The sequence below is a fragment of the Benincasa hispida genome, chromosome 1 (genome assembly GCF_027475165.1).
Source record: "Benincasa hispida cultivar pf3 chromosome 1, pf3_genome.v1.1, whole genome shotgun sequence".
NCBI classification, from domain to species: Eukaryota; Viridiplantae; Streptophyta; class Magnoliopsida; order Cucurbitales; family Cucurbitaceae; genus Benincasa; species Benincasa hispida.
In genome coordinates this window covers 71,560,330-71,572,760 of record NC_143478.1, presented here as the reverse complement: position 1 = coordinate 71,572,760, position 12,431 = coordinate 71,560,330, and the positions used below count along the sequence as shown (strand labels likewise).

At 33.2% G+C, this 12,431-nt stretch overlaps 1 protein-coding gene across 6 annotated transcripts; it reads right to left on the bottom strand.

The window, feature by feature from the left end:
- Positions 1 to 3,867: 3,867 nt before the first annotated feature.
- Positions 3,868 to 9,429, bottom strand: EMB1692 (Ubiquitin carboxyl-terminal hydrolase family protein). 6 transcript variants are annotated; one of them, XR_016529572.1, is made up of 3 exons: positions 9,308 to 9,379; positions 5,228 to 5,407; positions 3,868 to 4,642 (listed from the first exon to the last, which is right to left on the bottom strand). XR_016529572.1 is itself a non-coding variant. In XM_039048337.2 (2 exons), the coding sequence occupies exon 2, from the start codon at positions 8,065 to 8,067 to the stop codon at positions 6,613 to 6,615; it is 1,455 nt and encodes a 484-aa protein (XP_038904265.2). In that variant the 5' UTR covers positions 8,068 to 8,226; positions 9,308 to 9,429; the 3' UTR covers positions 6,051 to 6,612. The 6 variants fall into 6 exon arrangements, 2 of the variants coding, with proteins under 2 accessions (XP_038904265.2, XP_038904305.2); XR_005485586.2 differs by lacking the exon at positions 5,228 to 5,407 and having other exon boundaries at positions 3,868 to 4,626; positions 9,308 to 9,415; XR_005485584.2 differs by lacking the exon at positions 5,228 to 5,407 and having other exon boundaries at positions 3,868 to 4,649; positions 9,308 to 9,386.
- Between the last annotated feature and the right edge of the window lie 3,002 nt (positions 9,430 to 12,431).

Here is a 12,431-nt window from a genome sequence, read left to right as displayed (position 1 = left end):
ATTTCATAACTTAACCAATGATCTTTTAAAGAAAAGTCGAAACTCTATTATTCTTATCTTCTAAAATTATTTTTCAAAAAGAATATCCAAAAAAAAAAAAAAAAAGTTGTCATGTCACGACCATTTTGCCATAGAGTATGAGCATCTTAATATTAACAATGTCGGTGATAATAACAAGGCATGTGGTGATGTGGATGCGAACGGACTATTGTCTCCCTCTCCACACAATCATTAATTTATTCTTTCAATATTCTACAATTTTATTTTCATAAATCATTCCCACTAAATCATTTTTGTTAGGAAAAAAAAGTGATCCGTTTTAGTCTGTGTTGTGTATATTTTTAAATTTATTGATGGAACCCTATTGTAAAAATATTTATTAAGATTTAATTAAATTTCTCATATATATAAATTGATAAAATAATTAGAATTGGAATAATTGTATAGATGGCCCTATAATGAAAATGAAAAGTCACTTCAAGTTTTAAAACCAATGAATTTTGGTTTTATGCTGATGTCATCATCCTATGAAATTACCACTTTTAACTTTAAATGCATTCTTTTTCATTTCCTTTTGTAGTCTTTTTTCTTTTGGTTTTTTTCTTTTTTGTGTTTCTTCTTCGAGGCTTTTACCCCATCGCCGATCCACTTTGTTGGAATTTTCACAATCACCCTCTTTTTCGATAATTTCTTTTCTTCTTCTTGAATCGAAGATGTAAGTTGGAACGTGAATTAAAATGAGAGAAAGGAGCGAGAGGAAGGAATTGGGAACGAGATGAAGAAACGAAAATTCAGTTGGACATCAGGCCTTCACGCGCAGTTTGGAAATCAATGAAATGTTGTTTGGTCTTAATTGAGAACTTGAGTAAAGAGTAGTTGGGGGGTTTTATAGAATTTGAAAGTAGTACTTTCATACGCAATTGATGTAAGCAAAATGTCATTTTTCGAACAAATTTGATCTTGGAGCAAATTTCATTTGGACCCTTTTAAGGGTCTTCCCTGCAAAAACCCATAATAAAATTGACACATAATTTTGATGAGATTTATCACGATAGATATTAAATTGTTACATCATAAAATTTAAAAACTAAATTGCTACTCCTATTAAAATTTATGCATCAAGATGTTTTCAATCTTTTAAAAATTGTTTAAGTAAGGGTAACTTTAAAACAATTATAATCAACTCAGGGAAGAAATTCATTTATATTAACTTAATTTTCTTTATTTAAATCTTCTTCCTTACTAAGTATGTATATGTGTACTTTTTTTTAATAGAACAATTTTGGAGTGAAAGATTCGATTTTCTAATCTCTTGGTCACATGTTTTATGTCTATGTATTTTTTCACCACTATTTCAAGTAATTTTCATAATGTCTTTAATAATTGACAACTAAGCCTACTTAATTATTAGATCAATATTTGAAATTGACAGACATTATTCATACAACCTTTCAATTGTTGAATTTTGAGTGACTTACTAAATAATACAAAATCCATTTTAAACCTAGATTTATAAGTTCATGATTCAAATTGAGGTTGATTAACATTTTAATAAATGTGCAAATTCACTAAATATCAAGTTAAAAATTAGATGAATAAAAACAAAAGGTTTGGTTTAAAATGAAAGAAGATAGAATATGGTAGCATTTGAGTGTTTGGGGGAATGGAATTAATTAGGTAACTAAGGGGAACACAAATGATTAGAGTAATAAGGATGGAAATCAAAGCATGCACACAAGGAAAGGATTGGTTGAATTAATGTGTACAAAAATCATTTGATTTGTAGAAAAAATTTAAAGCATTTGAAATTGGAAGATCATGATCAAAGTAGAGTAGTGGAGGCATGCTTTTTGTATGGAGTGCCATTTCTAGCTTCTCTCTTCAAAAAAAATTGAACCACACAACCAATCATATCATACCTCTTCTCTAAGTTCTCTTCCCAATACATTCTCTCTCTCTACTCATCATATCCTCCCACTTTACATGCAACTAATCAATATACAACAATAAGCCTTCCGGCTTCCAACCCCGACATTGTGGTTCGTAGTCACGCGCTCTAATCTTATGAACTACAGACCCCACACTATTTCTAATGGATTTGTTTTCGGGGTATTCTAAAAAAAGAACCTTTTGCCATTTCGGATTAAGAAGATGTGAAAGTGTCTCTCTCTATAAGAACGGTACGTTTCAAGGTGTGAAGTGAGAGAAAAGTGGGAGAGAAGGGGTTTTGAATAAGACGACCGTTTCATTTCTCATTTTTTTTTCCCCATATTGATATTGAAAAGTAATAAGAATTGAAGGTGTTAAGCTTTGACATGTGTTTTTACATTTCCATAGGTAACAATGACAAAAAATAATAGACATTTCCATTATATCATAAAAGAATTCATGAAACATAAAAAATAAGCAACAGATTATTCCTAAAATAGATATAATATGAAGAAAAATATTTGGATGTTGGTTGGGCTGCACCTATCTTTGTGCAATCCACCAATTCCCCAATTAAAATTTGACACATAGCAAGTAATTTTATTTTTTAAAAATTAAATTGTATTTTTTGTGTAATAAATGCAGATATAGAGATGTCCAATTTTTCTGTAGGTTCGGGACAGGGATTCCCCGATTAGGTGGGGAAATGGGGACGGGGAATCCCACCTCGATTAGCTTCTACATATTTATTTAATATAGTTATCTAATGTTATGTTATTATTATTATTATTATATAAATATTACATTTAAATTTCAAATCTGATTATTTATTGCAAAAGATAATGAATATGTTTAGATTGAATATTTAAATTTAAATTATATACATGAATAACTTGATTTATATTTATTTATTTCTACTAAAAAAATTTAAAATTTGAGTAATTTATCTTTAAATTCAAATTATAATGTAAAATAACCATAATAACCAATTTAGTGATAAAGTTAATTATTTAATTACCATTTGTTCATATTAGTGATTTAAATTAATTGATTTTTTTTTATAAAAAAAGTAACAGAGAAAAAATCTGATCCCCGCAAATTCCCCATCAGAAATTTCACGAGATGGAGAATGAAATGGGAAGTGGGAATTGCATTCCCAACCCTATCCCGCCCTGTGGACATCTCTATGCGAATAGCATGAAGATAAGTACAGCCTAGACTACACCTAATTGTTGTCCTAATATAAATAACGAACATGTTAACTTGTTTAAAAAAAAAACATAATATTCATTTATTATATCTTATTGATATTATATATAGACCTCAAAATTTCCATCGAAATCGATATTTATTTAAACAACCCAAACAATCCATCGGAGTAGAGATTTGAACTTCTATGATAACTGAGGATGTTATGCTCATTTTAGTTGATAGTGTATGATTTATATACAAACGGAATTTCAACTGTCATCTAATTCTTCACGCTAAGATGTCTCAAAATATTTCAATGACATTGGATTCAATAGTGTCTTCAAATGGAATATAGACATGGTGATGTGAATTTTAAATATGATTTTATATGAATTGATGTTTTTTTAATTAAATAACATTCAAAAGATTTCAAATTATAGGAAATAAATATTTTAAATGTCACATCTCATTTCCTTAGTCATTGACCTTATTCAATTTCAATAAGGATATTGATGAGAAAATTGATTGGAAAATATTATTATCTTAGAAGAATTGTTGAAAATTTAGAAACATCAATTGAAAAGCAGTATAAACATCATGGACCAAATGATATATTGATTGAATTTCTTTCTTTCCTTATTTTCTAATAATGTATTTCAAGTCTCAACCAAGTTTCAAAACATTTTTTTAAAGAACTTAGCCTAAAATATTATTAAAAAAATAAAGAAAACATAATGAAAATTAAGGTTAATCAAATGGACAATAAATTCTATATTCATCCTAAAATTGTTAAACAAATGAAGCAATTATAAAGGAGAATATACATAAAAGAATCTATCTGGTGGTCTTTTTTTAGACAATTAAAGTTTGCAGTGCTTTAAAAGCCAACAAAATGAAAATAAATGGTTGGTTGGTTTAAACTTAGCTGCTTCTTTGATGGTTCTGTTGGCTATTAAAGAGGCAAAGCATGGACCCTGAAAAGCCTGAAACAGTATCCCAAAACTTCAAAAAACATTTGCAAGCCTTTCTTTTTGCATCTTTATCTGTCAAAACTGCTTCATTACACACCTCGAGAATCCTACAGATAATAAACAATCAATACTTTAAATTGCATCACTGTACAGTTTTACAATATTTTTCTTTTACTATAAATTTGATACATATGATTTTACTATGAACCACTTTTTATTGGAAGATTCACCAAAAGGTTATCATTTCCAACAAAAAGTTCCGTTTGATTAAGGAAACTTCTTTTGCCTCCTCAAGTAAGGTTAAGGCTCTAAACATACCTTAATTAAAAAAAGTTAGTAGGAGATGTAATTGAGTAATTTCAAGCCTAATGCATGCTTAGTGAAAAGATTCAAAGCAATAATTGAAAAGAACATTTGAAAGCTAAAACCAATACTGTCATTATGCTTGTGCTTCCAAAGTTCATCACTTCCTTTATTTTCATCTACATTGCACGAAGTTGTCTCGTGGTGGCTAGGCGCATGCTTCTTTGGGAAACTGTTGGTGTCAAGTACTGTAGCCTGTATTAGTACATACTCTTTTCATTCGGTATTTAACAAGTGATTAGATGATATATTGGTATTTCACGAACCACGCATAATTGAAGAGAGTATGAAAAAAAATCATACTAATTTAGTAATAGAGATTTTCTCCATACTTTGTTGGCCTTTTCAGAACACAAGTAGGGACTAAATCAGATTGCAAGGTGACAGAATATGTACCTCCATATATGCTTAAAAAATCTAGCCTTTCTGAGTTTTTAAAGACAACATCAACACTCCCTAGACAACTGGAAGATACACATTCAGCAGAAATAATGAACACAAATGCATGCATATCAATTACACAGAGCACAAAGCACATGATTGCACATTTCTAATATGTCTTGTTTTCATAATGAACTTAGCTTTAGATGACTTTTAAGAGCAGTATTTTTAAGTGAAGTACTTTTCCTACATGTATTTTTGAGAAAACACTAGTGTGTTTTTACATGCTTCATAATCACCTTTGACTAAATAACTAATCACCATTAAGATTCTGAAAAGTACTTTTGAATGACTAACACTACTTAACCCTCTAAAAATTATCACGAACTCACCTAAGTAAACATTCAACACAAATGATTAGCACAAATGCATGCATATCAACTGCACGGAGCACGACGATCATTATATGTACATTTCAAGTATGTTTTCTGCTGATTGAAAGATGGCGTGGGTGTGTCTTTTTAGATAACAAAGGCTTCGAGTTGTAATAATTGATGTGTGTCATCAAACAACTACAGTCCAACAAACATCAAGAAGAAACAAAGTCTGGTCAGTGAAGATGTCTAACAACACCTATCTATTTTCTGTACTGTATCAAAACTGCTAAATATCATAAACAATGCTTCTGTGTATTAAAAGCTAGACAGACCTCGGAAAAGAACAGTAAAAATAAGCATACTATTAATATATAGGCAGAGAACTGAAATTTAAGGATACATGCAAAACGTGTAAGGTGTAACACATCACAGTATGGATAAAAATGTTTGACCCGTATCTGTCCACACAGAATATCTGTTACTGTGCAGTCATCAGAAGCCAATTCATTGATTTAGGAGCATATACTAAGGACACAACCAAAGCTAGAAGGATCCATCCAAAAATGCTCCGCCAAATACATAATATGTATCATATAATCAAAATGAGCTACTAGTAGACCAAGCCTACCATTAGAAGCTGGAGAAATTTTTGAACATCATTCACATGTTTAACAGAAGAATTCAAGGCTTAGTTGGTGAGAATCCTGTTTCTTATTTCATGTTTTCAGTTTTCTATGAAAAAGATTGATAATTGTTTCTTGTTTCTTAAAATGAGAAACAAGAAGCAAAGATAGTTATCAAACACATGTTTCTTGAAAACTAAAAGAAAAACTGTAAATGAGTAACCAGAAAATGTCTTATTAACAGATATCCAAGGAGAACAAATTCTGAATACACTCTCTGCAAGCGACCAAGGGGTAGAATGAGGTACCAAACTATATCTGAATATTTACATTATTCATTAACATGAATTTCTTGTCTTAATTTATCTAATGGTATACATACGTAGGAGTTAGAACTTATATCTCATACGTCCCTCTTGATTAGGAAGAAGTTTTGTCCAGACTTCATAGAAAGGTCTCGCAATAATTGTACATTTTGAGGGGACAAAAGAACATGACAAGCAGGTTCGAATTATACAGCTTGAGAAGGTATGATGGTATATCAGCAAAGGACTAATTCATGGGGACCTTTCTCGTGCACGAATAGATGAGATTAGAGGCAGTAGCTTCAGCCCTTCCTATAGATCATCAGGCTCAAAATATCCTTTGAGCTTTCCGGGCCAACCTTTATATTCACAAAGTTCTTTTTCTGAATTCTGAAGAGACACTTCGTTTACATTAATTATAGAAATATTTTGATGAACCTTCCAAATGCATGAAACAAATTAAAAGTAACCATCACCAAGGTTCTATACGTCCTCCATCTGCATCATTAATAATATCTACATTATTTGTAATCCAAAAGTCTCCATTCAACCAATTGCTTGGAAGGTCACTCCTCTCATCCTCAAAATCTAAATCCTCATACTGAAATAAACTCTCAAAACCATCATCGTAATCATCATCAAAGTCAGTTTCCATCTCATGATCATGATTATCATTTTTATGCTCATTTCCATATTTACTGTCATATTTTCGAGCCTTCTTCTTCTCCCGTCTCATCCTTTTCCCTTCCATCAAAAGCTTCATCCATTGATTTTTTATTGCCAAAGTCTCATCCTTCTTCACAAGAACACCCTTCTCATCAAACCCCTCCACAAGGAATACAGAGTCTCTCTGACCCTTCAAACTCACATAAAATAACTCTGGATGCCTCACAATCATTCCTCTCAGTTTATTTGGTAGCCCAAAATCTTTTCTGAAATGTGTCAAGTGGTCGATTAAAGTCCTCTTCTCAATCATCATCCCCAATACCTCTCGCACCACAGCACAAGCTCGTTTCTCTGACTCAAGAGACTCCTTAGCCAATTCACTTGCAGGAGTTTTGTAAGGGCAAACATCTGGCAAATCCCTGAACTTAATTAGAAATTCCTGGTGGGCTCTTTTCAAATTCAGCCCCTTTCTTAGTCTCAACAAGTTGAATTTTAATGGCCTATCCACTATTAGCTCACGTGAAGGAACTTGAAGGCAAGGTAAAGGCTTTGCCAACTCTGGGTCCCAGGAGACAAGCTCCAGTGCACGGCCATATGAGGTATCAACAGTCCTAAATTTTTCTGGATAATCATTACAGAGACGGGACCTAAAATTTGGGGGCATGCTTAGATCAGGAGCAAGGTGCACCAGCTTTGATAAAAGAATCCTGTGGTGTGAAGAAAGCATAAGTAATTTCTGGAGCTTTTCAGCCAAGGTGTTAGAGATCACCAATTTGAGATCAGAGTCCTGTTTAGCAAGAGATGCTGCTGCTGGGGTTAGACGAACACAAAGTTGGGGGTATACCTTTGTTGCATTGAGTGGTGTGGGTGGATAGGGGATTGAAAAAAGTTCAAATATGGAAGGATAACGATGAATCATTGAAAGGAGAGAGCGAGGTCTGGGAAGGGAAAGATATCCACGGCATTTGGAAAGAATGTGTAGTGGTATATAATGCTTTGGTTTAGATAGCAGTAGGATTATCAGCTTTTGCACAAATCGAGTTTTGTTATGTTTTACAGCATGCCGATCTAACGAACGACTACGGACAATCTTGAGAGAGGAACAAGGAGTCAAAGTATAACGAGTTTCGAAATTTTCTTTTCTTTGGTACTTGCAACTGACATTGGAATGCAACCACAATGGATTGCCACAGAGGAGGTTTGAACTCAGTAAAGTTACATGCCAATCCGTAGGGGTCAAGAAATGAGAAGATAAAACCATTTTTCAGTTTTGTATAGGTAAACAGATTCATCAAATTAATCTAAAGAAGATGACACATATCCTTCTTCCAACTCTGATTCAAGAGCATCAGATGGGGGACGCTATTGTCTAGCATCAACAGATTAAACTGTAAGCCATTATCTTCAGGTTCTTTACCACCTGCAGTACATTAATTACATTTATACAGTTAAACATTTCAGTACAGCTTATGGTCCCATGGCATTGTACACTACACATAACTTTCTCGACTTGTACAAAGTGAAAATTCTGAATAGAAAAAATAACAATGTGCAGCAGAGTCCAGAAAATCATTTCGCTAGTAAAATGTAAATAAACAAGAGCAGGATATTCACAATAGAATGCCTTTTCATCTTCTTGAATTTATTGCAAACTGTATGCCAAATGATTGATTCTGAGAAATTGACAATAAATTAAATAAATAAAAACTCCAAATAATTGCAAGAAAATTGTTTGGCGCCATGGGAGAGAGTAAACTAGAAAATAGTAAAACCAGAACTTCTTTTTGGTCTACAGATTTTTCCATGACTATAAATTTCAGGTTTATACAGAGTATGATATGAGGAGGAAGTCTCTTCACTCTTCAGATATCCTTCTCTTAAAAAAAACTTCTTTTTAGCTACATGGGTAATAAGAGTAAATCAAAGAACAAAGTAAAAGTGATGTCCTTGGAAAGTTCAGTGATCAAATCATTACTTCGTTTTATCTCGTTTTGTTTTGCCCTTTTCCCTGGGATAGATTAAACCACGATAGAAAATTACAAAATCCTAACCACAACAATCAATGTCCTTCACTATAAACGTAGATATAGTGCAAACTGCAAACCCACTTCCTATTCCACACTGTTCACAAAACCAAACGCCAATTTTCCTCAAAGCACTACCACCACTATTCTCGATCCAAACATCAAACACCTCTCAGGCAAGCACAGCAAGGTGCCTACTCTCACCCATTATAATTAAAAGGAAAAAAAAAGTGAAACAAACCCACCTAGGATCCATCTTCTAACATAAATCTAGCATCATAAATGATTTAGACAGAGCTACGGAAGGAATCGATCCAATTTAGTGGCATGACATGCATATAGTCTCACGAATCCACACCGCAAACAAAGTTAAAACGCAAGTCATGAACACATTCAAACCAACGGAAGCAGGAAAAAGTAGCATACCATAACATTGGAAATGAGAGTTAATGTAAAAGATAATGAACATCGACGAACCTGGAACTAAGAGGCCTAGTCCCTGGTTTGTAAGCAAGCAGCTGAGACGGACTCGATAGCAAGAGAGGGAAATATATAGGGTTACATTTTTTAATACCTTTATTGATTTCAAATCTATTAAAATTTATTGAATTCTAAACAAAATATAGAATTTGAAATCGATTTTTTTCTTAAAGTAATGCTACTTTAATAATTATTGACAAAAATAGATATTGAAGTCGTGGATGGAGTCTACGACTTTCTTCCGCATCATGTAAATCTGTCATAAAGATGTCCAATTTCTCCACGGGGATGAGCCCCACCTGTGCCCGATTAGGCGGGGAATGGGGGAGGGAGTGGGAAAAAAAAATTCGTGAGCTAAACGGGAACGAGGATAGGGAATGCATTCCCCGTCCCCACCCTCCGTTCTCCGTCCCCGCCCCAATTAGTTTCTACATATTTATTTAGTATAGTTATCTAATGTTATATTATTATTATTATTATATAAATATTACATTTAAATTTCAAATTTGATTATTTATTGCGAAAGATAATAAATATGTTTAAATTGAATATTTAAATTTAGATTATATATGTGAATAATTTGATTTATATTTATTTATTTCTACTAAAAAAAATTTAATTTATTTTTTAGGTCAAAATTTGAGTAATTTATCTTTAAATTCAAATTGTCATGTAAAAATAAAACTAATCATAATAACCAATTTAGTGATAAAGTTAATTATTTAATTTCAATTTGTTCATATTAGTGATTTAAATTAATTGACTTTTTACAAAAAAAAAAAAAGTAACGAGAAAAAATTTTCCACGGGGAATCCCCGCTCCGATCCTCGTGGGAAATTTCACGGGAATGAGGATGGGGAATGGCATCCTCGACCCTGTCCCACCCCGTAGACATCTTTAATCTGGCACCTAGATTGCCACATGTATGATATGCAATGTTAACTAAGTAATTGTGGACCGGGTACACGAGTTAGTGGTCCCAAATCCCTAGCCCACGACTTCTCCCTCACTTTTTTTCCATCTCTGATTTTTTGCCTTTTTGCCTCTTTCTTCCAGCCGATCGTCCGCCCTATCCACTGTCTATCGTCTGCCAAGTCCACCCTTTGCCATCTGCTATCTGCCACCGTCTATCGTTCATCGTGCACCGTTCTCCCTATCGCCATCGACCATAAGTATTTTTGTGTTTAATGTATAAGATTGTACCTTGAATAATTTGATTTATATTTATTTCTTTCTACTAAAAAAATTTAGTTTATTTTTTAGGCCAAAATTTGAGTAATTTATCTTTAAATTCAAATTGTCATGTAAAAGTAAAACTAATCATAATAACCAATTTAGTGATAAAGTTAATTATTTAATTTCAGTTTGCTCATATTAGTGATTTAAATTAATTGACTTTTTACAAAAAAAAAAAAAAGTAACGGGAAAATTTTTTTCACGGGGAATCCCCGCTCCGATCCTCGTGGAAAATTTCATGGGGATGGGGATGGAAAATGACATCCTCGACCCTGTCTCGCCCCGTAGACATCTCTAATCTGGCACCTAGATTGCCATATGTATGATATGCAATGTTAACTAAGAAATTGTGGATCGGGTACACGAGTTAATGGTCCCAAATCCCTAGCCCACGACCTCTCCCTCACTTTATTCCCCATCTCTGATTTTCTACCTTTTTGCCTCTCTTTCTCCCAGCCGATCGTCCGCCCAATCCACCATCTGCCAAGTCCACCATCTGCCATCTGCCATCCGCCACCGTCTATCGTCCATCGTGCATCGTTCTCCCTATCGCCATCGACCATAAATATTTATTTCTTTCTACTAAGAAAATTTAATTACTCAAAATTTGAGTAATTTATCTTTAAATTCAAATTGTCATGTAAAAGTAAAACTAATTATAATAACCAATTTAGTGATAAAGTTAATTATTTAATTTCAATTTGTTCATATTAGTGATTTAAATTAATTGACTTTTTACCAAAAAAAAAAAAAAGTAATGGGAAAAATTCCCCACGTGGAATCCCCGCTCCGATCCTCGTGAAAAATTTCACGGGGATGGGGAATAAAATGGGGAGCGGGGATGGGGATGGGGAATGGCATCCTCGGCCCTGCCCCACCCCGTAGACATCTCTAATATGGCACCTAGATTGCCACATGTATGATATGCAATTTTAATTAAGTAATTGTGGACCGGGTACATGAGTTAGTGGTCCCAAATCCCTAGCCCACGACTTCTCTCTCACTTTCTTCCCCATATCTGATTTTCTGCCTTTTTGCCTCTCTTTCTCCCAGTCGATCGTTCGCCCAATCCACTGTCCGTCGTCTGCCAAGTCCACCATCTGCCATCTGCCATCCGCCACCGTCTATCGTCCATCGTGCACCGTTCTCCCTATCGTCATCGACTATAAGTATTTTTTTTTGTTTAATGTATGAGATTGTGCCTTGAATATCTATAAATCTAGTATTTTATTTAGATATATGCATGAAAAAGTAGAGTTTTGAACTATTTTGGTTAAAAATTTGGGAGATTTAGTGTGTGAGGTTTGTTTTATGGTTTGATTTGTTTTTTTTATAGTTCAATATTGTAAGTTGGACTGAAGATTTGGATTGATATGAGGAGTCTGGAAAGTCTCTATAATTTGTAGTTTATTATTGTTTTGTCTATGATTTGAATTATGTTGGTTTGGGTTGTAGTTGGTTTTCTTTCTTTCTTTTTTTTTTAGGAAAAAAAAAAATTTGGACTATTCTTGTATTTGAGTTTGGACTGAGGTTGTAGGTTTTATTTTGATTTTAAAAAAAACTTTTTGGATTAATCATAAAATAAAGTTTAAATTATCTTTTGGACCGATGTTGGATTGGGCTGTTAATATTAACGTATTAAGTTAGACTAATTTTTTGTCAACTATAACAGTTGTAAACATTTGAGTAAATATATCGATGCGTTCTGAAGATTTAGTCATTCTAGAATTTGAAAATACTGGGGATAGTGATATTGATATAGAACTTGATGAATTATTTATAAACCATAGAAGTCTAGAACATGATCTTGAGCTGGTACCGTCAAAGATGCTCACCCAAATAGATTGGGACATTACTAATTCAACCTGTGAACGAGGGTCGACAT